This window comes from Ascaphus truei, chromosome 1, assembly GCF_040206685.1.
Source record: "Ascaphus truei isolate aAscTru1 chromosome 1, aAscTru1.hap1, whole genome shotgun sequence".
Taxonomy (NCBI): Eukaryota; Metazoa; Chordata; class Amphibia; order Anura; family Ascaphidae; genus Ascaphus; species Ascaphus truei.
This window is the reverse complement of record NC_134483.1, coordinates 295,933,840-295,956,524: the sequence shown is the minus strand read 5'-3', so window position 1 is coordinate 295,956,524 and position 22,685 is coordinate 295,933,840. Positions and strand designations below refer to the sequence as shown.

Below are 22,685 nucleotides of genomic sequence, written 5' to 3'. Positions count from 1 at the left end.
CCAGCTCATATACAGTGCATAAAATATATTTATATAATATATTTATATATATACCCTTATACACCATTTTAATAAAAAATATCACAAAATTCTTTTAAGTCCCTCGGGAAGAGTGAAAGACGCGCACGTTCATTTTCAGAGCTCCTAGACCTTCCTATGAGAAGTTAGCCAAAAAGTAGCTTCGAAAAACGCTTAGGTTAAGTTTCAGAGTTGCTTCTAATGTACCAAAGCTGGACTTTGACATAATTTCACTCTCACAACATTATGGCTGGTTGGAGACAGTCCGAACCACAAGTGCCGGGTCCATGGTTCTGGGCGTATACTGGGGGGACGGGGACGACTCCCATTAACCCCTGACTATACCGGGGATACGCTTATCACAATGCCTTTCTGGTCTCTGCTGAAGCAGGGCATTCTGGCAACCAAGTGGCTTGACCTTTATTAGTGCGCCTGGTTACCCCCTCTCGGAACCACAGACTTAGAAATCGCCAGCTCATATACAGTGCATAAAATATATTTATATATATACCCTTATACACCATTTTAATAAAAAATATCACAAAATTCTTCTAAGTCCCTCGGGAAGAGTGAAAGACGCGCACGTTCATTTTCAGAGCTCCTAGACCTTCCTATAAGAAGTTAGCCAAAAAGTATCTTCGAAAAATGCTTAGGTTAAGTTTCAGAGTTGCTTCTAATGTACCAAAGCTGGACTTAGACATAATTTCACTCTCACAACATTATGGCTGGTTGGAGACAGTCCGAACCAGAAGTACCGGGTCCATGGTTCTGGGCGTATACTGGGGGGACGGGGACAACTCCCATTAACCCCTGACTATACCGGGGATACGCTTATCACAATGCCTTTCTGGTCTGTGCTGAAGCAGGGCATTCTGGCAGCCAAGTGGCTTGACCTTTATTAGTGAGCCTGGTTACCCCCTCTCGGAACCACAGACATAGAAATCGCAAGCTCATATACAGTGCATAAAATATATTTATATAATATATTTATATATATACCCTTATACACCATTTTAATAAAAAATATCACAAAATTCTTCTAAGTCCCTCGGGAAGAGTGAAAGACACGCATGTTCATTTTCAGAGCTCCTAGACCTTCCTATAAGAAGTTAGCCAAAAAGTAGCTTCGAAAAACGCTTAGGTTAAGTTTCAGAGTTGCTTCTAATGTACCAAAGCTGGACTTAGACATAATTTCACTCTCACAACATTATGGCTGGTTGGAGACAGTCCGAACCACAAGTACCGGGTCCATGGTTCTGGGCGTATACTGGGGGGGACGGGGACGACTCCCATTAACCCCTGACTATACCGGGGATACGCTTATCACAATGCCTTTCTGGTCTGTGCTGAAGCAGGGCATTCTGGCAGCCAAGTGGCTTGACCTTTATTAGTGAGCCTGGTTACCCCCTCTCGGAACCACAGACATAGAAATCGCCAGCTCATATACAGTGCATAAAATATATTTATATATATATACCCTTATACACCATTTTAATTAAAAATATCACAAAATTCTTCTAAGTCCCTTGGGAAGAGTGAAAGACGCGGACGTTCATTTTCAGAGCTCCTAGACCTTCCTATAAGAAGTTAGCCAAAAAGTAGCTTCGAAAAACGCTTAGGTTAATTTTCAGAGTTGCTTCTAATGTACCAAAGCTGGACTTAGACATCATTTCACTCTCACAACATTATGGCTGGTTGGAGACAGTCCGAACCACAAGTACCGGGTCGATGGTTCTGGGCGTATACTGGGGGGACGGGGACGACTCCCATTAACCCCTGACTATACCGGGGATACGCTTATCACAATGCCTTTCTGGTCTGTGCTGAGGCAGGGCATTCTGGCAGCCAAGTGGCTTGACCTTTATTAGTGAGAATGGTTACCCCCTCTCGGAACCACAGACTTAGAAATCGCCAGCTCATATACAGTGCATAAAATATATTTATATAATATATTAGTAGTAGGGAGGCATACATTATGTCAAACTTTTTTTGACAGGTACCACGCCCCCTTTTCCCCTAAGCCCCGCCCCTTTTGGCCTTAAACCCGCCCTATGTCCCGCCCCTTCCGTATCCGGTCCCGCCCCATCCGTATCCGGCCCCGCCCCCTGCGCATTTTTTAGGTTGCCGCCCCCTGCGCCAAAAAAACGCGGTTGACGCCCCCTACGCCAAAAAACCGCAGTTGACGCCCCCTACGCCAAAAAAACGCAGTTGATGCCCCCTAAGCCAAAAAACCGCGGTTGACATCCCCCAGACTCCATTTTTTATTATGATGTGCATTTTTTATTCTTTTTTGTGATTGGTGCGTACTGTTGACGTAGATTGGAGGGGGCGTATACATACGCGGGGCATGTCCGGGCATGTTTATAGGCTTTTGGGGCATGCCCGAACATGTTTTTTTCATACTGGGGCATGTCTGGACATGTTTATTCTGAAATAACGCCGTGCGCATGTCAGAAAAGTTCAAATGACGTTGAAAAGAGGGCGTAGCATTTTTTTTTAAATTCAGACAGAATACGGCTTTAAGAGGCTAAACCCTCAAGTGTCAGGGTGGCTGAGTGGTTTAAGGCGTTGGACTTAAGATCCAATGGACGTATGTCCACGTGGGTTCGAATCCCACCCCAGACATAATATTTTTATATATTTTTTTTTTATTTGTATATATTTTTTTTATTTGTATAGAGACGGTACAGGGATTAGCCGCAACAGTCGGGGGTTACATATAAATAAAAAGCACAATTGTATGAGTCAAAAATTGCTTATTTTATTTTTTAAAAGATAACAGAGTTTTCACCAGGAAATAATTACAAGACGTATTTACAAGTAAAAAAGTAAAACGGCTGTTAAGGCCTTAATAGACTAAAATCATCTAGAGGCGTGGAGTTAGTACGATACATAGTATAGAGGGACAGCAATACAATGTCTTATTTTACAGAGGGAAAAAAAAAATTAAACAGCTTATTTACAGTTTCAACCAGTCAGCCGACGGCAATAATAGACTACCCCTCCTCTTGTTTAGTAAATAACCCGGCGGGGATGTTAAGCCAGGGGCACTTAAAGAACTGTAACGCAAATCAGAGGTTCTTTTCTGCGGAGTTAAAAGGGATGATGAAGGAGGGTTCGTTGTATCGGGGGGCAGTATTTTTAAGCGATCCAGGCTTTCTCTATTTGTTGCATTACCCACAACCGATGAGGGGATATTCAGTTCAGCCATCGCAGCCAGAAAAGGGCTCCAACCCTGTGGTATTTTACGCTTTGTAACAGTGTGACTTTGTGTAACACCGCGTACCAAATCCAGTAAATTAGAGCCCGGTATAACCTGTTTTTTATAAATAAACTCCCCTTTGTCATTCCAGCTTGTAATATGTTTAGCCTGAAACATTTTACTGAGCAATAACTCTGCATTTTTCTTGAAGCGGACATTCACGTTAGTAACAACCTCACGAATCAAACTGTCAGGCGTATCTGATGATGCAATATCCTGGAAATGTAAAGGGTGAGAGGCTGTTTCATCAGTGGGCATTAAAAGGGTTAGGCGGTTCTTCTCCCCGTCGCTCTGTTTAGCATGCACCAAGTATTTCTGCAGTACAGTAGTGTATCTTTTTATCTTTTCATCCTCTGATAAATTATGGCTATTTAAGATCGCATTAATGTCTGTATCTAGGCGATGCATGGCAACTTCACGTATGTCGCCCACTCGTTGTGGGGGGCGCTGTAAACGATCCATATCTTGTTTGGGGACCAGGTACATTTTCTCAGCATATTCCATTAGCGGTTAGTGAGAAGGCCAGTCAGCAGCGGTATAGCAAAACCCAAAAGAGAGCCAATAAAGCCGCCGGACTGCTTCACCAGGCGTTTCTTTTTTACAATTGTAAATTTTTTGTCGCACAGCTTTTTTATAATTTTACGCCACTTTTTAAGTATGCCAATTTGCCGTTTTGATAAAGGTATTTTACCTTTTAGAGCATTGAGGGCTATCTCGCATATGGCGGTGACTAAATCATTAGATGCTGAACACAGAATAAATTTTCTTTGCTTTGGTGAAGCCCTTATTAATGCTTTTAAAGTATGCCAATTGCGGCGTAGTCGGTTAGACATGTTTACAACGGCGGAGCGACTACAAGTAATGACAATTTACAGATAGTTATCTCTTTTTAGAACCGCTTTTTTTTTTTTAAAACATAAACTGTGGGGTTGTCAGGCGGAAAGATACCGGTTCTTAAGCGGTACTCATCAGGGGTCGTGGCTCTTAAATCTACTAACAAAAAACCATAGGGGGACCGTGTGGCATCTTCAAATGCCTCTAAAAAGAATTGTGATTTACCAGGATACATTTGACGAGCTAAGGTGTTAATTTGTAATTTATCCCTTGGATTTTTAAAAAGAACCATATATTTAGTGTTTAAATTTATGGTTCTGCTTTTTTTACCCTGGCAAAAAACATTTTGTACGAGGTACATGATACTGAGGTTTCTGTGATGCACATACTTGGTGAATGCTTTTTCAATTTCAGAGCTCTCACTGGCTGCTTCCATCAAGTCATCAACGATTGTCAAATTCACTTTACCAGGGGGAAAAAGAGCATCGTCATTAAATGTAGCGGGTATACCCTCAATAAATCTAATGTGGGGCATAGTGCTTAACAGTTCATCATAAAGATATTGCCAGCATGCATAAAACCATACGATATTATCAGGCCGGTGCGACAAGTGAGTGCTAGAATGTTGCAAAAGCTGGTTAACAAAATAGCTTTTCCCTGAATTTGACGGCCCGGCTAAAATACACGAGAAAGGATGTTGAAGCCTGATATCCATTACAGATTTATAATTAGTAACCAAAGGGTAGGGTTGTGAAGTCGTTGGTCAGCTGTCGTTTCGTGTACACACACTTTTGTGTTTTCTGTAGAGGACGAGTCTCAATCTGCCAGTAACGTTTATTTCGGACAATCCCAGCCTGTTGTACCACAATCTTTTTCTGATCTTCAGGATCAGAGTGTAAGGGGTAGTCCAGGACAATATCTTTTAAAGTGTCAAAGTTAATCAATTCAGCGTTTGCAGCGTTCAGTGTTATACCTTTAACTTTTAGACACGTTTTACCAGTAGAAAGCTTGTAACCGTAAGTCTTGGGACCGGCAGAAACAAATTCTGTAATGTGTGTACCATTCAGTAGTTCACTAGTCAGCTCCCCTAAGTAGTCACCCAGAGGCGGATTCCAGTCACCTGTTTTGCTAACAAAAATGACAGAGTCAGTGTCATGGTAGAGACACCGCTCTTGTAGCTTGTCCAAAACATTGTACAGTTCAAGACGGGCATAGGCCGTCGTAAAACAGGCAATAAAAATATTGACATTACGACCTACAGTGTATCCCTCCTTTGTATACTTCCAGCTAACCATGGCCGTGTCATCATCTAGGAAGTCTAAAGATGACACATCGTATTGCGTTGAAAAGGCGTAACCAAAAAGTTCATCAGGGCTTGTTACAATGCTTGTATTTTGTAAATTAGTCTTTTGACCGAATTTACCCCACAAAGAATTTAGAAACAGTTTAGAAATTTGTCTTTTTGCCGGGTTAATGTCTATTTTATCAGCGCGTAAACGTATACCCTCTTTTGAAAAATACTCGCTGATGTATTTTTGTTTTTTGACCTCGTCTGTACACCAGCTGGGGTATCCAGATGCCTCCTGTTTGTCCCTGAGGTGCACCTTAATGTATTTAGCAAACAATTTTTTTGTATAACATGCAAAGTGCCAAATTTCAAAAATTTTACACAGCCGGTACCCTTTCTTCAACGCTGCCTGGATTTCAATGGTACACCACGTACCGGTCAATGAGGGCTCCTCATCCGTATGACAGCAAGGCGTCGTCTGATTGGTGACGGCGCATGTGCTGCATAGCGGAAACATGAGCTTGCCATTCATTTTAACAGGAAGGATGGGGAAAAATAAGCCTCTAGGCGGATAGACTTTTACTTTAGCAATCCCAAAGTACCTGTCAAAAGAGAGAAAATTCTCATAGATGATCTTAGGGTGACCGGTGGGGTACATTTTGGTTTTGTTGATAAAAGGATACAAGCTGGTAAAATCATAGTAATGTATACTCTCACCGGGCGCCGTTTTGTGGTACAGCTTAATAGCGTTTGTGCGGCCGCCGTAAAGTGCATCACGGGGGTTCATGGGTTGTGGAAAATCACTTTTAAGTAGAAACGCCTTTAGGTCCGTATCAGTCTCTAACATGTGTTTCCACTCGTGCTCCCACAGCTCACGCACCGCATAGCCACATTTGGTTTTTAGAAAATGTGTTTTGATGGATGTTTTGTGGTACAATTGACCATATGTGAGAGATGTAACAGTGTTTGTATCTTTTTCATTGTAACACATGGGACATCCGTGGTAAAAGCAGCCGTTGAATTCAAAGGCTGTTTGAACACCATTAATCACTGCATAACCATCCAGAAAATAGTTACCCACCATCTTTTCACCGCCCCTTAAAGCATGTTGTATGACTATATTCTCCTTGTAGGCCACTACAAGTAGCCACTGTGTGGCGGGCGTAGAGAAGCGTTTTTTTGTGATGTTGTAATTGTCAGGGGGTACAATGGCGATGGTGTTACTGGGTAAAAATTTGAGCCGATACATAGCCATGCACACAGAGGCGAGGGTTGTCAGCTGAAAGGGGTCCACATTATAGACATCTTCCTCACCAATCTGAGACTCACGGTCGCTCATTACCGTATGCTCTGTCATTTCTATGACACTGGTTCTAAAGCAGATACAGGCTTTCTTCAAAATGTTTACATCCTCAATGCAATAGCTTTTAAGCTCAGCCTGAAAATTGAAATCACAATGTTTGTTCGCTTCATACCATGTCATGAACCCCGTTTTCTCGTCGGCCATCATGTACTGGGGGCCGTAATGCTCTATAGAGGGCATAGAACCGCTGTAATTTTGATTCTGTACTGTGTTAAAAAAGTGTGGGAAATATCCTTTACTGCCTGTAAACCCCAGGGCCTGTGGCAACTTACTGAGCTTCATGGGGAGGAAATTTAAAGAGTCGATAAATCTGATATTCAGATCAGGTATTGTTACACATAATAATTTACCGCCTTGTGCTAGTAATTCTATTTTTATCTTCTCTTTAAGCAGCTGTTGCACCACAAAATAGGAATCGTAACGGCCGGCATTATGTGCGATGAAAGTGTACTCCCTAAAGGGCCTGTCTATGAATTTTTTTACAAAATCAGCCAAACACTCTGGACCCTGGAACTCCCAACCCACAGTGCCGTCTAAAGACTGGGCACAACCTTTTTCTTCATCATCCCTTAAAGGCATGGCGTAGACATAATTTGGTATGTGTACGCCCGTCTCCTGCATGCACTCAAAGTCATAAAAAATGTAGTTGTCAGTGAGGACCGGTGGTTTGTATGGGCGCATGTAGCACAGGTGATTGTCAAAACTGGCGATGTAAGCATAACAGACTCTACACTGCAAACCTCTGCATTCATCATGATCGTCATCTGTGTAGCGACCGCAACGGTCGCAGTATTTCTTGCGTTTACAATCTATTTTAGCAGCTTGGGCTAGTTTCTTGTGTTCACTCAAACAATCCTGTGAACGACAAAATGCCCGACACATAGGACACCTAGGCATGTCTGCTATGACCTCAACACAATTCCGTCTGTGGCACGATCGGCAAAAATAGCGGCATGAATGGTTATTTTTGTGAGCGAATGGAGTATGACAAAAATCGCAAAAGTAATTGGCCCCGATGAAAGCGTTTATTTTTTTTACGCCAAAGTAATGTGTGTCTTCATGGTATATAAATAAAACCCTCTCTTTGCAGGGCTCACTTGTATTAAAAAACTGCCATTCTCCCCGATTGTGGTAGAACACTTTAATGGTTACATTCAAGTGCTTTTCAAAGTCGGGTATGTCGCTAAAACTGACTAGACGATCATCAGGAATACCCAGGGTGCGATGTATCAAACGTGCTTTCTCCAGTAACACAGCGTCAGCCGTATCTCTCTTTTCTAACAGGGCACAAAGACTGGCTGCTAGACACAAGTTATGGCTGTCGTTATGTACAGCAGCGGCAGCTTTTATTCGAGTAAAAGCCGCCGGCTGCATGCGTCTGGGAAGCGGGTAGCCGCGGCGCGTGGCGGCGCACTGTGACGTCACAGTAACATGCGCGCCCGGCTTCCCCGTCTTCCCCGTCTTCCCCGGCTTCCGCAGGCTTCCCCGACACCCCTGGAGATCAAATGAAGGTAAGCGGGGGTGCGGGGAAGCAGAGCGGCATAGCAGGAGCCTTGTACGGGGTCGGGAAGGGATTTAAATTGCGCGCGAAGTGGAGGGGGGGTGCGTGGGGGAAACGCGGCGGCGCGCGGTTGTTACTGGCGGCAGCTGGGGTAGATCCCGGCTTGCCGGCGGCATTCAGTGCAATAAAAGATGTCGCTACTGTAAGTCAAAGAGTAATTGTCTTTTTTTGTTTACGATGCGACTGTAAGGCGTTGAATTAATGCGTCTACGGTGCATCACACCACCAACTCTGTTCTTAACAATTATGACCAATAGTCTTAAAGTACCGTCACCAAGAACCTCCGCGTTGCTTTGTAACATGTTTGCCACATGTTCCAAAAACGTCTCAGCGCTTAAGGCGTCCTTAGAGCGTTTAATAGAGTATAAAGCTCTATTTAACGTGTCACCGTCTAGACGTAATTGCACCATGTCATGGGGTCCTATGTCGGGCAGTAGTCTATTCAATGTACACTGTATAGAATCATGTACCGCCTGTAATGCCACTGAAAATGATGTTATACGATCAAGATTTACAAATTGAAAATGTTCAAAATGTTCCACAGCATTAAAATTTTGTCGTACTCTTTGGTACTGCGCTACACGTTCCAAAAATACAGACTGATCCGCCGCATCGTTAGGGGGCTGTATTATCAGTGGTGTATGTATTTCAACACTATTTTCAACCGGCAGTACAGACCTTTCAACATTAATTTCATTTACAGATGGCTCTGACTGTACAGAAATTAATGGCATTATACCCCTCTGGGGATGTTCGACCGCAATTAAGTTGGGGCTCATAACGGGGGTCGATAAATCACCTGTACTAACGGGCATTAATGAGCATTCTGGCGTGTGTTCTGAGTTGTTGTCTACAACATAATTTATCTGCTGGCCGCTCTGCGTGCTTCTGTTTAACGTGGGGTGTTGATCTAAGCCCCTGCCCACCATATTTAGTCATGAATTGGTTAGTAATTGGGCCCCGTTGCTAAATACAGTCGTTAAACGATCAAGTTTTAGTTTGAACGCCGGCTCCATACACATGTTGCGTTCGACATGAGGCACCCAACAATGTGAATACAGTTCACGCATGAATGCGTTGATAGACCTCTTTACATCCACCCAGAAAAGGTATTCAGTACAACCCCGGCTCTCAATGTCAGATTCGTCCTCTATACACAGCGCTGTTGTGGCTTTTGGGTGTGTATTGTCAGTACACGGTGTTGTTATTATTACGTCGTGTATTATGTTTTGGTTGTTGGCCCCTGAATCCCCCTTTAGATGCATTACACCCTTGTGAAATATATCGCTTGAACGGCGAAGCCTTAATAACAAGGCTTTCATGCGCTCTAAATCGCGTTCATGCTCTTTCACAAAAATCAATGTTTTCAAGTCGCTTATTACATTTTCTATAAGCCGATTTAAATCTATCCAAAAAACAAAATGATTATAGAACCATCGCCAATAATGCGGTGTATCAATGTCATTAATCGTCGTACAGTTACCTGACTGACCTTTCTGCGCCCCATGATCATTGTTTGTGACAATCGTGATGTCCTGTAAAGGAAACCCTTGACTTTTACTGTTTGTGACCGGTGTGATGTCCTGTAAAGGCACCCTTCGTCTTTTAATTGTTGGCTGTGCAACAGCAGGGTCATTTACACGTGGGCGTCTGCCAAAGTCAATTCTACGCAATATATTTTCCAACTGGGCTTGTTGCATGCCTGATACAGGCGTTGTGTTTATGCGTGCTGACTCACCGCCGGTGGCACGCGAAATGATATCCGCCTTTGCTGTTGGGGAGTTCAACATTGTAGCTGGTGGTGGTTCGATTGTAACCGTAACCGTTGTTGTTGGTCGCTTTACACCGTACAAAGCTTTTGATGTGCTGGGCTGCTCATTGTCGTGTGCAGGGGTACATTTATCAGGAACACGTCTAGTGGCATGCCTTACGGTCGTCTTTGAGGCTAAAAACATCAAAAAAAAAAAAAAAAAAAAAAAGAATACTGTCAGCTCATTTCATTAATAGATTAAAGTCCAGACAGCTTGAGGAACTATGTTAGTACTACATTACGCAACACCACGTATATAGAGGCTTGAATTACAGCACAATAGACTCACCATGCTTTTCAGGTTGCGGGGCCCGTGGTTTCTTGTTCTGGGTTTGTATTTCAGCGTTGACTTTCTTTTCAGGTTGCGGGGCCCGTGGTTTCTTGTTCTGGATTTGCATTTCAGCGGCGACTTTTGGGCTTCTAACGCTTTGGTGCCGGTGCATTTTTGAAGCTGTGAACAATGACCTCATTATTAAAAAGTTTTATAATAGACAGCAGCATTTAAAAATAAAAAAAATAACTACACAATTATTGTGGCTGCATGACCCCTAATGTCGGCTATAAAAAAAAAGTGTAATAAAATGAATAGAAACACTATCTTAGTCCACTTAGATATATAATTACAGCCGTAATCTATAAAGTTTTAAATAAGTTCAAAACATGTCTATAGTGTTAGTTTTAAATATAACAGCGATACATTGTCATACATACCCCGTTTTTGATTTGTCATTATGGACGGATCAGGGTTGTGCTGTTTGATCGTACGTTTGACAGATCGTACACCGTTTTCCGTACCCCCCTTGGTTTGTTCTGTACGGCATAAATGACCGCATAGGCGGTTATTCATGTACACAGGTAACTTTAAAAGTAAAAAAAAAAAAAGTATATGCAACCGCTTTTATATAAATACGCACCATCGGTAACCTGTTTTCCAAATCGACAGTCTAGAGCGTCATTAGCCAACCGCTCAGCTTGAAGTGCAGCAGCCAAAACTACATGAAAGAAAATTACAAAAATAAATAAATAATAATAAAGAAATAAAAATAAAAAAAAAGAGCTGTCTTAAGCGGTCTCTGTCGATTCTTACATTCTTGGTCTGCCTCTGTGGAACTCCCCTGTGTATTTTCGGCAATATATGTTTGGAAGCGGTCAGCCTGCATGTATTATAAAGTACAATCAATTCTAGGCCTTTAAATATTATCATTAAAAGTCCTTCAATATAGTCTGATAAAAAAACGGACAAAAAACAAAACAATCAATGCTATTAAAATACACTAAATATCATGATATAAAATAGATGATACTATATTATCACGGGGGCCCCCTTTTTAGAAAAATAAAGTACATTAAATGTTACTTTGAAAAGACATATATGAATAAAACAATACACTTGCCCCTTTTTAGAAAAATAAAGTACATTAAATGTTACTTTGAAAAGACATATATGAATAAAACAATACACTCAATATACGCTAATAAAAAAAAGGCCCTGTATATTACATAAAGTTTACATAAAAATACATTCAATGCCCTTAAAATACAGTAATTAGCAGTCTATAAAATAATATATCAAGGGTTTAGGTATATTATATCACATTTTTAGGTCTAATATATTATGGCCTTAGGTTCTACAGTATGTACTATATTATCAACGGGGCCACTTTTTAGAAAAACATTAAATGCTACTTTGAAAAGACATATATGAATAAAACAATACACTCAATATACGCTAATAAAAAAAAAGGTCCTGTATATTACATAAAGTTTACATAAAAATACATTCAATGCCCTTAAAATACAGTAATTAGCAGTCTATAAAATAATATATCAAGGGTTTAGGTATATTATATCACATTTTTAGGTCTAATATATTATGGCCTTAGGTTCTACAGTATGTACTATATTATCAACGGGGCCACTTTTTAGAAAAACATTAAATGCTACTTTGAAAAGACATATATGAATAAAACAATACACTCAATATACGCTAATAAAAAAAAAAGGTCCTGTATATTACATAAAGTTTACATAAAAATACATTCAATGCCATTAAAATACAGTAATTATCATTCTATAAAATAATATATCAGGGTTTAGGTATATTATATCACAGTTTTGAAAAAAAGACAGACATGAATAAAACAATACAATCAATATTATGTTTACTCACCATGCCGTTATATTGAGAGCACTGCTAGGCACAGACTGGATGTAAGGGCACTCACGATCAATGAGGCTAGAGACAGAAGTATTTCAAAAGCCCCCTCTTAAATAGTTTTTTCTTGAGGCTCTAACAATTCGTAGCTCCACCTTCAATGGCTAGTGGGGGTGTGAATAATCCTCTTGAGGCTGTCTTGTTCTTTGTTTAATAGCTTTAATTATTATAAGGTCTGTTCTTAACCCTTCTGATTTATTATATATCTATTTATTTATTTTTTACTAACTTATCTATATTATCAAAGTGCTGCAAAAGACCATAAAAATAAAACAAAACAAGACATTGTTGGCAGTGTATAATATAATTAGTCTTTTATTAAACATTACACATCAGACACATGTTTTTAAAAAAATGGCCTTATATATTTTTATAACAGGCCACACATTTTTGTGTACAGTCAATGTGTACATATCGCCGCTTAAAATGGCTCATACGCTTTCTCACAAAATTAGCGACTATGCGGTCATTTTTTTTTAAATCATTAGTGAAACTTTTTAAGATCTCTTCAAATGTTAAACCTTTACACATGTGATGAATGAAAAAAATACAAAATTCACCGCAGACAGACGACAAAGTATCTTGCAACTGTGCGTTCTGAAACGTTATACGATTCACGTTCGTATTTAAAAACTGTAAAATTTCTTTAGGAAAGAGTTCACTTTTTGGTGATAATCCGTATGAGTCGAAAAAATGTCCAGAACCATCTGTATCAAAAAAAATCGCCAACCAGTGCTCACCAGGACCGTTATGAGGATGTGTATTTATGATGAAACATGTGGGTGCATTTGTCAGCGCGCGACGGGGTAATAAATCGCAGGGGTAAATTCCTTGAAACAATCCACGGGTGAATCGATCGGCGCTTAAAAACTGTGTTATTTGCACGGTATTCATTCTTTTTTTTTTTATTCAGAGAAAGTCATATAACACTTCTCTTCTCTGATTTATCTCAATAACGTTATCAAAAACGCCGTACACAATAATATTAACGGTTCTATCCAGAGCCCTTGAAAAGCGTATTTCAGCCCTCAGGTTTCCATTGCGAATTAGTGAGAAGTGACCACCGCGTTCCTGATCGGGTGACAAATCAAACGCAAATAGCGTGTACCCCTCAACATACTCTTCACGATTAATGAGAAATCCAGCGTCTGCATTTTGTTTACCGGCAATTTGTACCAGGGCCATGTATTCTCTAATAGAATTAGCATTCTCAAAGTCTGGTTGAAACGGTTTTGTCGGTATTTGTTCGCCGTCTAAATACAGCGCTGCAAAATTCACATGGTTGTGTTTGAAACAAAGGGGGTTTTTATCGTAAGCACCAGAAAAAGCGTCATTATCAACGAATCCTATAATGACCAGTTTGGGTAATTGACCCAAAAACAGGTTTTCTAGATTCTAGACGCGACTTCCGACCGCGATGCTATAAATTTTCATCCCCACACGGTCGATAGTGTATTTTGCGTTGCCGCTTAAAAGCCCCTGCGCATGACCTATGCGCACTGCCGGCGCAATTTGCACCCTTTTGACAAACAGCGACGCGTTTAGAATTTGAATCTTAAACGGCTCAGCCTCAGCAGACATTAAACAAAATGTATCTTTATTTCTAGTGAGTTTAATTTTTAAGTCCAGACCGTTCAGTATAAGTTTCTCTTGAAAAAATATATCGCTATGTAGATGTCCCAGTAATTCTACGGCTTTACCACGTTCTGTCATTTGGGAACGCTTTGTAAAACCATGGTTATCACCACCCACTGTGTGGGTTTGGTGTTGCCCCGCTGTATCCTTGTAAAATAAACCGGTGGTAAACTGCGTGGATAATGCATCAGCGCTATAGTTCAGAATTGTTTCAATATACGCCCGATATGCGTACAGGTTATTGGATTGCGATATGAGTCTGTCCCCCAAAGTTACATCTAACTGATTGAAAAGCGTTGCTATCGGATAATTGATTAGACTCACGCGTGCTCCATCAGCAATCGGTGTATTGTCCTGTTTGACGATTTTACACGTAATGTAAATCAAAGTATTATTGAGGTCGAAATAATGTTCCCCGTTGCCAGCGATATAAAACTCCAACGGTGCCGTTTCTGAAAGGGCGGCCAACGGTTGTATTTCCACATACAGACTTTTTTCTATGCTCGTCTGTGTAGGCTGTATTTCAAAGATATCCAGTTCAGATTTAGCGCATTCTATGGAGTTGGTGTGAATAAACGCCATGCTGAAATAACTTTTATTTATTTTTTTGTCTTGTCAAATGAATCAAAAGATGTCGTTTAAGTTCTGTCGCGAGGTTTTTTTCTTCTTTCTGACGTTGCGACTGTTCTTTTTGTTTTGATAACGGGTTGTGCTGGGTGGGAATGCAACGCTGCGCTTGCGTTTGCCTTTAGCACTGCTTCTACTGATGTACACGAGTCCTGATCCGTCTTGTGCTGCACCACCCATTTTATTCGTCACAGCGGTTGAAACACGACCCACAACGTCTCTAGCGATATTTAGTGCTGCAGTTTTTACATGAGGTTTTACAATATCAAAGCCGCGCCTGAATAAAGGCACCGCCCGTCTAAAGAGACTGCGGAAAACGCCTGCTAATCCACGGCCGTACATATAAGGGCTCCCATGAAAGCCCTGTAAGCCATTTCCCGCTTGTGCTCTATAGTACATACTGTAAACCTGTGGTTCTCCATAGTTTTTAACAGCCACCATGTTGCCGGACCCTCAATACAGAGAGCCTTTGCGCGGCCGAAAGTGCAGTTTTACAATGGCCTTCCCGTACTTGAATGAGACGTTCTTATTTTGGTCGTTCTTTATCTCGATTGTAATGCAATCGATGTGATATTTACTGACGGGTATGTAATCAGGCTTTATGTAGCACTGCGTAATGATATCATTATTATTGCCGGTGATTTCAACAGTCCGCAGTAGGGGGACAAAACTGTGACCTACGCGTTGATGCATAATGATATCGGTATAAACAAATATTGTATAAAAGCCGTTTTTTATATCTGCACATATTTTATCACATTTTTCAATTTTATCGATATTATTAGAATCCATGCCTAGAATGTTCATCATACGCTCTGAGGCTGTAAAGCGATGTGAACCCGGAACAGATACTGTTCTTTCAAAGTCGTCATATTTCAATTTCACTTTACTGATGGCCATCGCCTCGTTAATAGACCTAACCAATTCATTAATATCACTATAATACCCCGCTTTTACCATGAAGTTTGATTTAATGGCGTTTAGCGTTGATACATGTAATGTGCTGTCTGGCGCAGCATTCCGTAACGGCGGTCTTAGTTGTGTTACAGATACGTTACCGTCCACGTTTTCAAATGTATTCCAAGTATGCGGATACTGTATTTCTGTTAAAGCAACCTCCCATTCACCTTTTAAAATAATGGGCTTGGCTAGTTTTGTCGTATAATTAGAAATGTCATTTTGGGGGAACGTTTCGTATGACGCATTACTAGGCAGCGTTACATAAAAGGCAATATCCTCCATGGTGACGTCTTTTTACAAACGAGTTAGTTGTGCTTTTTCTATCCAGCTGTTGAATTTTGTAGGGTATCCACACCATTTAACGTAGTAGACGATTTTACGCCTTACGCTTTTTTGTTTTAATATCTTCTCAATTCTGTAAACGCGATTTAAATTATTTGGTATTTTTTGTATCTCTTCAGCGTAGAATGAGCCTTCTATGGCCTCACCAGCGCTATCTGTGATCTTATACAGAGGTTTTACGCCTTTCGTGCGTACATCAGCAATAATAAATATTTCATCTGTAAAGCACTGTTCATAACCCTTTGTAAAAACTCCTTTATATTTTGATATCCGAACGTGGTCTCCAATTTTTAAAAGTGGCTTAAGTTTCTTAGAACACACATGTGACCTATAAATAGTATTCCAAACGGTGAGAGAATTCGCTTGTGTTACATCCTTTGGCGCACACTTAATGGTGCGATGTGGCGTGTGGTTATAGCTGTATATTAAGTCTGATAACACATCGCTGTACCTGTGCGTATTATGTGCTGTGAAAAAACGCCACATTTTCGTTTTTAATGTCCTATTAAAGCGTTCAATAATGGCTGCCTTAACGGCGTTGCCGGCGATGAACCTGTTAACGCCATATTTTTGGAGCAGTAAATTAACATTCTTATTCAAGAATTCTTTACCCCCGTCAGTTTGTAACTTTTGAGGCACCCTTCCCTCTAAAAAAATCTCTTGTAACGCATTAGCGACGCTTAACCCTTTTTTATTTTGCAACAATTTTGCCCAGGCGTATTTTGACAAAATATCGATAACGGTCAGAATATAACGATTTCCGTCGTTACACTTGGCAAAATCAATCATTGATACGAGGTCGGCCTGCCACTGCGAATCGATATTGGACACTAAAATCATATTCCTTTTGAAATTTTTTCGCGCCGGTTTGTATAACGTATAGACATCTTGCTCTGAAAGATAATTTTTGACCGTTGCGTTTGAAATACCGTATTTTTGTGCTGCATTATTTAAACTCTGTATGCCGCCAAAGGAACCAGGCGTTTTCGGCGTGTAATATATTTTTCGTAATTGTGCATCCGCTTTTTTTGAGCTTGTATGGCTATGCATTCTTTAATAGTATTTCATAAAACAATATAATGCTTCTATGGTGTTTTCAGCCTCTGTTTAAAACAATCTCCCGCAGTTCAAGGCTCTTCCAAGTCTTTTGAAATGCCTTATTTACCGCTGTTAATGAGGCTGTTCCCACGACACCTCTGCTCTCAGTTAACAACCATGGTGTTTGTCTAGCTTCTTGTCATTATGACCCCACACCATCTGCTAATGAGGTTATTGCGTCAATTGCTATGACACGCTTTTCAAAGACTTTTGAAACGACTTATTTACTTTTTTTACTATGGCCCCACAACATCTGCTAATGAGGTTATTGCATCAATTGCTATGAAACGCTTTTCAAAGACTTTTGAAATGACTCACTTACTTTTTTACTTGTAAATACGAATTGTAATTATTGCCTGGTTGAAACTGTAAATAAGCTGTTTAATTTTTTTTTTTTCCCTCTGTAAAATAAGACATTGTATTGCTGTCCCTCTATACTATGTATCGTACTAACTCAACGCCTCTAGATGATTTTAGTCTATTAAGGCCTTAACAGCCGTTTTACTTTTTTACTTGTAAATACGTCTTGTAATTATTTCCTGGTGAAAACTGTGTTATCTTTTAAAAAATAAAATAAGCAATTTTTGACTCATACAATTGTGCTTTTTATTTATATGTAACCCCCGACTGTTGCGGCTAATCCCTGTACCGTCTCGATACAAATAAAAAAAATATATACAAATAAAAAAAAAATATATAAAAATATTATGTCTGGGGTGGGATTCGAACCCACGTGGACATACGTCCATTGGATCTTAAGTCCAACGCCTTAAACCACTCGGCCACCCTGACACTTGAGGGTTTTGCCTCTTAAAGCCGTATTCTGTCTGAATTTAAAAAAAAATGCTACGCCCTCTTATCAACGTCATTTGAACTTTTCTGACATGCGCACAGCGTTATTTCAGAATAAACATGTCCAGACATGCCCCAGTATGAAAAAAACATGTTCGGGCATGCCCCAAAAGCCTATAAACATGCCCGGACATGCCCCGCGTATGTATACGCCCCCTCCAATCTACGTCAACAGTACGCACCAATCACAAAAAAGAATAAAAAATGCACATCATAATAAAAAATGGAGTCTGGGGGATGTCAACCGCGGTTTTTTGGCTTAGGGGGCGTCAACTGCGTTTTTTTGGCGCAGGGGGCGTCAACTGCGTTTTTTGGCGTAGGGGGCGTCAACCGCGGTTTTTTGGCGCAGGGGGCGGCAACCTAAAAATGCGCAGGGGGCGGGGCCGGATACGGATGGGGCGGGACCGGATACGGAAGGGGCGGGACATAGGGCGGGTTTAAGGCCAAAAGGGGCGGGGCTTAGGGGAAAAGGGGGCGTGGTACCTGTCAAAAAAAGTTTGACATAATGTATGCCTCCCTACTACTTATATTTATATATATACCCTTATACACCATTTTAATAAAAAATATCACAAAATTCTTCTAAGTCCCTCGGGAAGAGAGAAAAACGCGCACGTTCATTTTCAGCGCTCCTAGACCTTCCTATAAGAAGTTAGCCAAAAAGTATCTTCGAAAAACGCTTAGGTTAATTTTCAGAGTTGCTTCTAATGTACCAAAGCTGGACTTAGACATAATTTCACTCTCACAACATTATGGCTGGTTGGAGACAGTCCGAACCACAAGTACCGGGTCGCTGGTTCTGGACGTATACTGGGGGGACGGGGACGACTCCCATTAACCCCTGACTATACCGGGGATATGCTTATCACAATGCCTTTCTGGTCTGTGCTGAAGCAGGGCATTCTGGCAGCCAAGTGGCTTGACCTTTATTAGTGAGCCTGGTTACCCCCTCTCGGAACCACAGACTTAGAAATCGCCAGCTCATATACAGTGCATAAAATATATTTATATATACCCTTATACACCATTTTAATAAAAAATATCACAAAATTCTTCTAAGTCCCTCGGGAAGAGTGAAAGACGCGCACATTCATTTTCAGAGCTCCTAGACCTTCCTATAAGAAGTTAGCCAAAAAGTAGCTTCGAAAAACGCTTAGGTTAAGTTTCAGAGTTGCTTCTAATGTACCAAAGCTGGACTTAGACATAATTTCACTCTCACAACATAATGGCTGGTTGGAGACAGTCCGAACCACAAGTACCGGGTCCATGGTTCTGGGCGTATACTGGGGGAAGGGGACGACTCCCATTAACCCCTGACTATACCGGGGATACGCTTATCACAATGCATTTCTGGTCTGTGCTGAAGCAGGGCATTCTGGCAGCCAAGTGGCTTGACCTTTATTAGTGAGCCTGGTTAACCCCTCTTGGAACCACAGACTTAGAAATCGCCAGCTCATATACAGTGCATAAAATATATTTATATAATATATTTATATATATACCCTTATACACCATTTTAATAAAAAATATCACAAAATTCTTCTAAGTCCCTCGGGAAGAGTGAAAGACGCGCACGATCATTTTCAGAGCTCCTAGACCTTCCTATAAGAAGTTAGCCAAAAAGTAGCTTCGAAAAACGCTTAGGTTAAGTTTCAGAGTTGCTTCTAATGTACCAAAGCTGGACTTAGACATAATTTCACTCTCACAACATTATGGCTGGTTGGAGACAGTCCGAACCACAAGTACCGGGTCGATGGTTCTGTGCGTATACTGGGGGGACGGGGACGGGGACGACTCCCATTAACCCCTGACTATACCGGGGATACGCTTATCACAATGCCTTTCTGGTCTGTGCTGAAGCAGGGCATTCTGGCAGCCAAGTGGCTTGACCTTTATTAGTGAGCCTGGTTACCCCCTCTTGGAACCACAGACTTAGAAATCGCCAGCTCATATACAGTGCATAAAATATATTTATATAATATATTTATATATATACCCTTATACACCATTTTAATAAAAAATATCACAAAATTCTTCTAAGTCCCTCGGGAAGAGTGAAAGACGCGCACGTTCATTTTCAGAGCTCCTAGACCTTCCTACTGGTATAAGAAGTTAGCCAAAAAGTAGCTTCGAAAAACGCTTAGGTTAAGTTTCAGAGTTGCTTCTAATGTACCAAAGCTGGACTTTGACATAATTTCACTCTCACAACATTATGGCTGGTTGGAGACAGTCCGAACCACAAGTACCGGGTCCATGGTTCTGGGCGTATACTGGGGGGACGGGGACGACTCCCATTAACCCCTGACTATACCGGGGATACGCTTATCACAATGCCTTTCTGGTCTGTGCTGAAGCAGGGCATTCTGGCAGCCAAGTGCCTTAACCTTTATTAGTGAGCCTGGTTACCCCCTCTCGGAACCACAGACTTAGAAATCGCCAGCTCATATACAGTGCATAAAATATATTTATATAATATATTTATATATATACCCTTATACACCATTTTAATAAAAAATATCACAAAATTCTTCTAAGTCCCTCGGGAAGAGTGAAAGACGCGCACGTTCATTTTCAGAGCTCCTAGACCTTCCTATAAGAAGTTAGCCAAAAAGTAGCTTCGAAGAACGCTTAGGTTAAGTTTCAGAGTTGCTTCTAATGTACCAAAGCTGGACTTAGACATAATTTCACTCTCACAACATTATGGCTGGTTGGAGACAGTCCGAAGCACAAGTACCGGGTCCATGGTTCTGGGCGTATACTGGGGGGACGGGGACAACTCCCATTAACCCCTGACTATACCGGGGATACGCTTATCACAATGCCTTTCTGGTCTGTGCTGAAGCAGGGCATTCTGGCAGCCAAGTGGCTTGACCTTTATTAGTGAGCCTGGTTACCCCCTCTCGGAACCACAGACTTAGAAATCGCCAGCTCATATACAGTGCATAAAATATATTTATATATATACCCTTATACACCATTTTAATAAAAAATATCACAAAATTCTTCTAAGTCCCTCGGGAAGAGTGAAAGACGCGCACGTTCATTTTCAGAGCTCCTAGACCTTCCTATAAGAAGTTAGCCAAAAAGTAGCTTCGAAAAACGCTTAGGTTAAGTTTCAGAGTTGCTTCTAATGTACCAAAGCTGGACTTAGACATAATTTCACTATCACAACATTATGGCTGGTTGGAGACAGTCCGAACCACAAGTACCGGATCGATGGTTCTGGGCGTATACTGGGGGGACGGGGACGACTCCCATTAACCCCTGACTATACCGGGGATACGCTTATCACAATGCCTTTCTGGTCTGTGCTGAAGCAGGGCATTCTGGCAGCCAAGTGGCTTGACCTTTATTAGTGAGCCTGGTTACCCCCTCTTGGAACCACAGACTTAGAAACCGCCAGCTCATATACAGTGCATAAAATATATTTATATAATATATTTATATATATACCCTTATACACCATTTTAATAAAAAATATCACAAAATTCTTCTAAGTCCCTCGGGAAGAGTGAAAGACGCGCACGTTCATTTTCAGAGCTCCTAGACCTTCCTACTGGTATAAGAAGTTAGCCAAAAAGTAGCTTCGAAAAACGCTTAGGTTAAGTTTCAGAGTTGCTTCTAATGTACCAAAGCTGGACTTTGACATAATTTCACTCTCACAACATTATGGCTGGTTGGAGACAGTCCGAACCACAAGTACCGGGTCCATGGTTCTGGGCGTATACTGGGGGGACGGGGACGACTCCCATTAACCCCTGACTATACCGGGGATACGCTTATCACAATGCCTTTCTGGTCTGTGCTGAAGCAGGGCATTCTGGCAGCCAAGTGCCTTAACCTTTATTAGTGAGCCTGGTTACCCCCTCTCGGAACCACAGACTTAGAAATCGCCAGCTCATATACAGTGCATAAAATATATTTATATAATATATTTATATATATACCCTTATACACCATTTTAATAAAAAATATCACAAAATTCTTCTAAGTCCCTCGGGAAGAGTGAAAAACGCGCACGTTCATTTTCAGCGCTCCTAGACCTTCCTATAAGAAGTTAGCCAAAAAGTAGCTTCGAAAAACGCTAGGTTAAGTTTCAGAGTTGATTCTAATCTACCAAAGCTGGACTTAGACATAATTTCACTCTCACAACATTATGGCTGGTTGGAGACAGTCCGAACCACAAGTACCGGGTCCATGGTTCTGGGCGTATACTGGGGGGGACGGGGACGACTACCATTAACCCCTGACTATACCGGGGATACGCTTATCACAATGCCTTTCTGGTCTGTGCTGAAGCAGGGCATTCTGGCAGCCAAGTGGCTTGACCTTTATTAGTGAGCCTGGTTACCCCCTCTCGGAACCACAGACATAGAAATCGCCAGCTCATATACAGTGCATAAAATATATTTATATAATATATTTATATATATACCCTTATACACCATTTTAATAAAAAATATCACAAAATTCTTCTAAGTCCCTTGGGAAGAGTGAAAGACGCGGACGTTCATTTTCAGAGCTCCTAGACCTTCCTATAAGAAGTTAGCCAAAAAGTAGCTTCGAAAAACGCTTAGGTTAATTTTCAGAGTTGCTTCTAATGTACCAAAGCTGGACTTAGACATCATTTCACTCTCACAACATTATGGCTGGTTGGAGACAGTCCGAACCACAAGTACCGGGTCGATGGTTCTGGGCGTATACTGGGGGGACGGGGACGACTCCCATTAACCCCTGACTATACCGGGGATACGCTTATCACAATGCCTTTCTGGTCTGTGCTGAGGCAGGGCATTCTGGCAGCCAAGTGGCTTGACCTT

General features: G+C 41.2%; 1 protein-coding gene and 2 non-coding genes across 3 annotated transcripts; 1 reads left to right on the top strand and 2 right to left on the bottom strand.

The window, feature by feature from the left end:
- Positions 1-2,559: 2,559 nt before the first annotated feature.
- Positions 2,560-2,643, top strand: TRNAL-UAA (transfer RNA leucine (anticodon UAA)). The gene has a single exon. It is a non-coding gene; the product is annotated as a tRNA-Leu (tRNA).
- A 5,848-nt stretch (positions 2,644-8,491) lies between these two features.
- Positions 8,492-11,447, bottom strand: LOC142496644 (uncharacterized). The gene is made up of 5 exons (XM_075603360.1): positions 11,224-11,447; positions 11,051-11,128; positions 10,848-10,946; positions 10,426-10,587; positions 8,492-10,271 (listed from the first exon to the last, which is right to left on the bottom strand). The coding sequence occupies exons 1-5, from the start codon at positions 11,294-11,296 to the stop codon at positions 9,262-9,264; spliced, it is 1,422 nt and encodes a 473-aa protein (XP_075459475.1). The 5' UTR covers positions 11,297-11,447; the 3' UTR covers positions 8,492-9,261.
- A 6,274-nt stretch (positions 11,448-17,721) lies between these two features.
- On the bottom strand, positions 17,722-17,805 carry TRNAL-UAA (transfer RNA leucine (anticodon UAA)). Its single transcript has one exon. It is a non-coding gene; the product is annotated as a tRNA-Leu (tRNA).
- Positions 17,806-22,685: the final 4,880 nt, after the last annotated feature.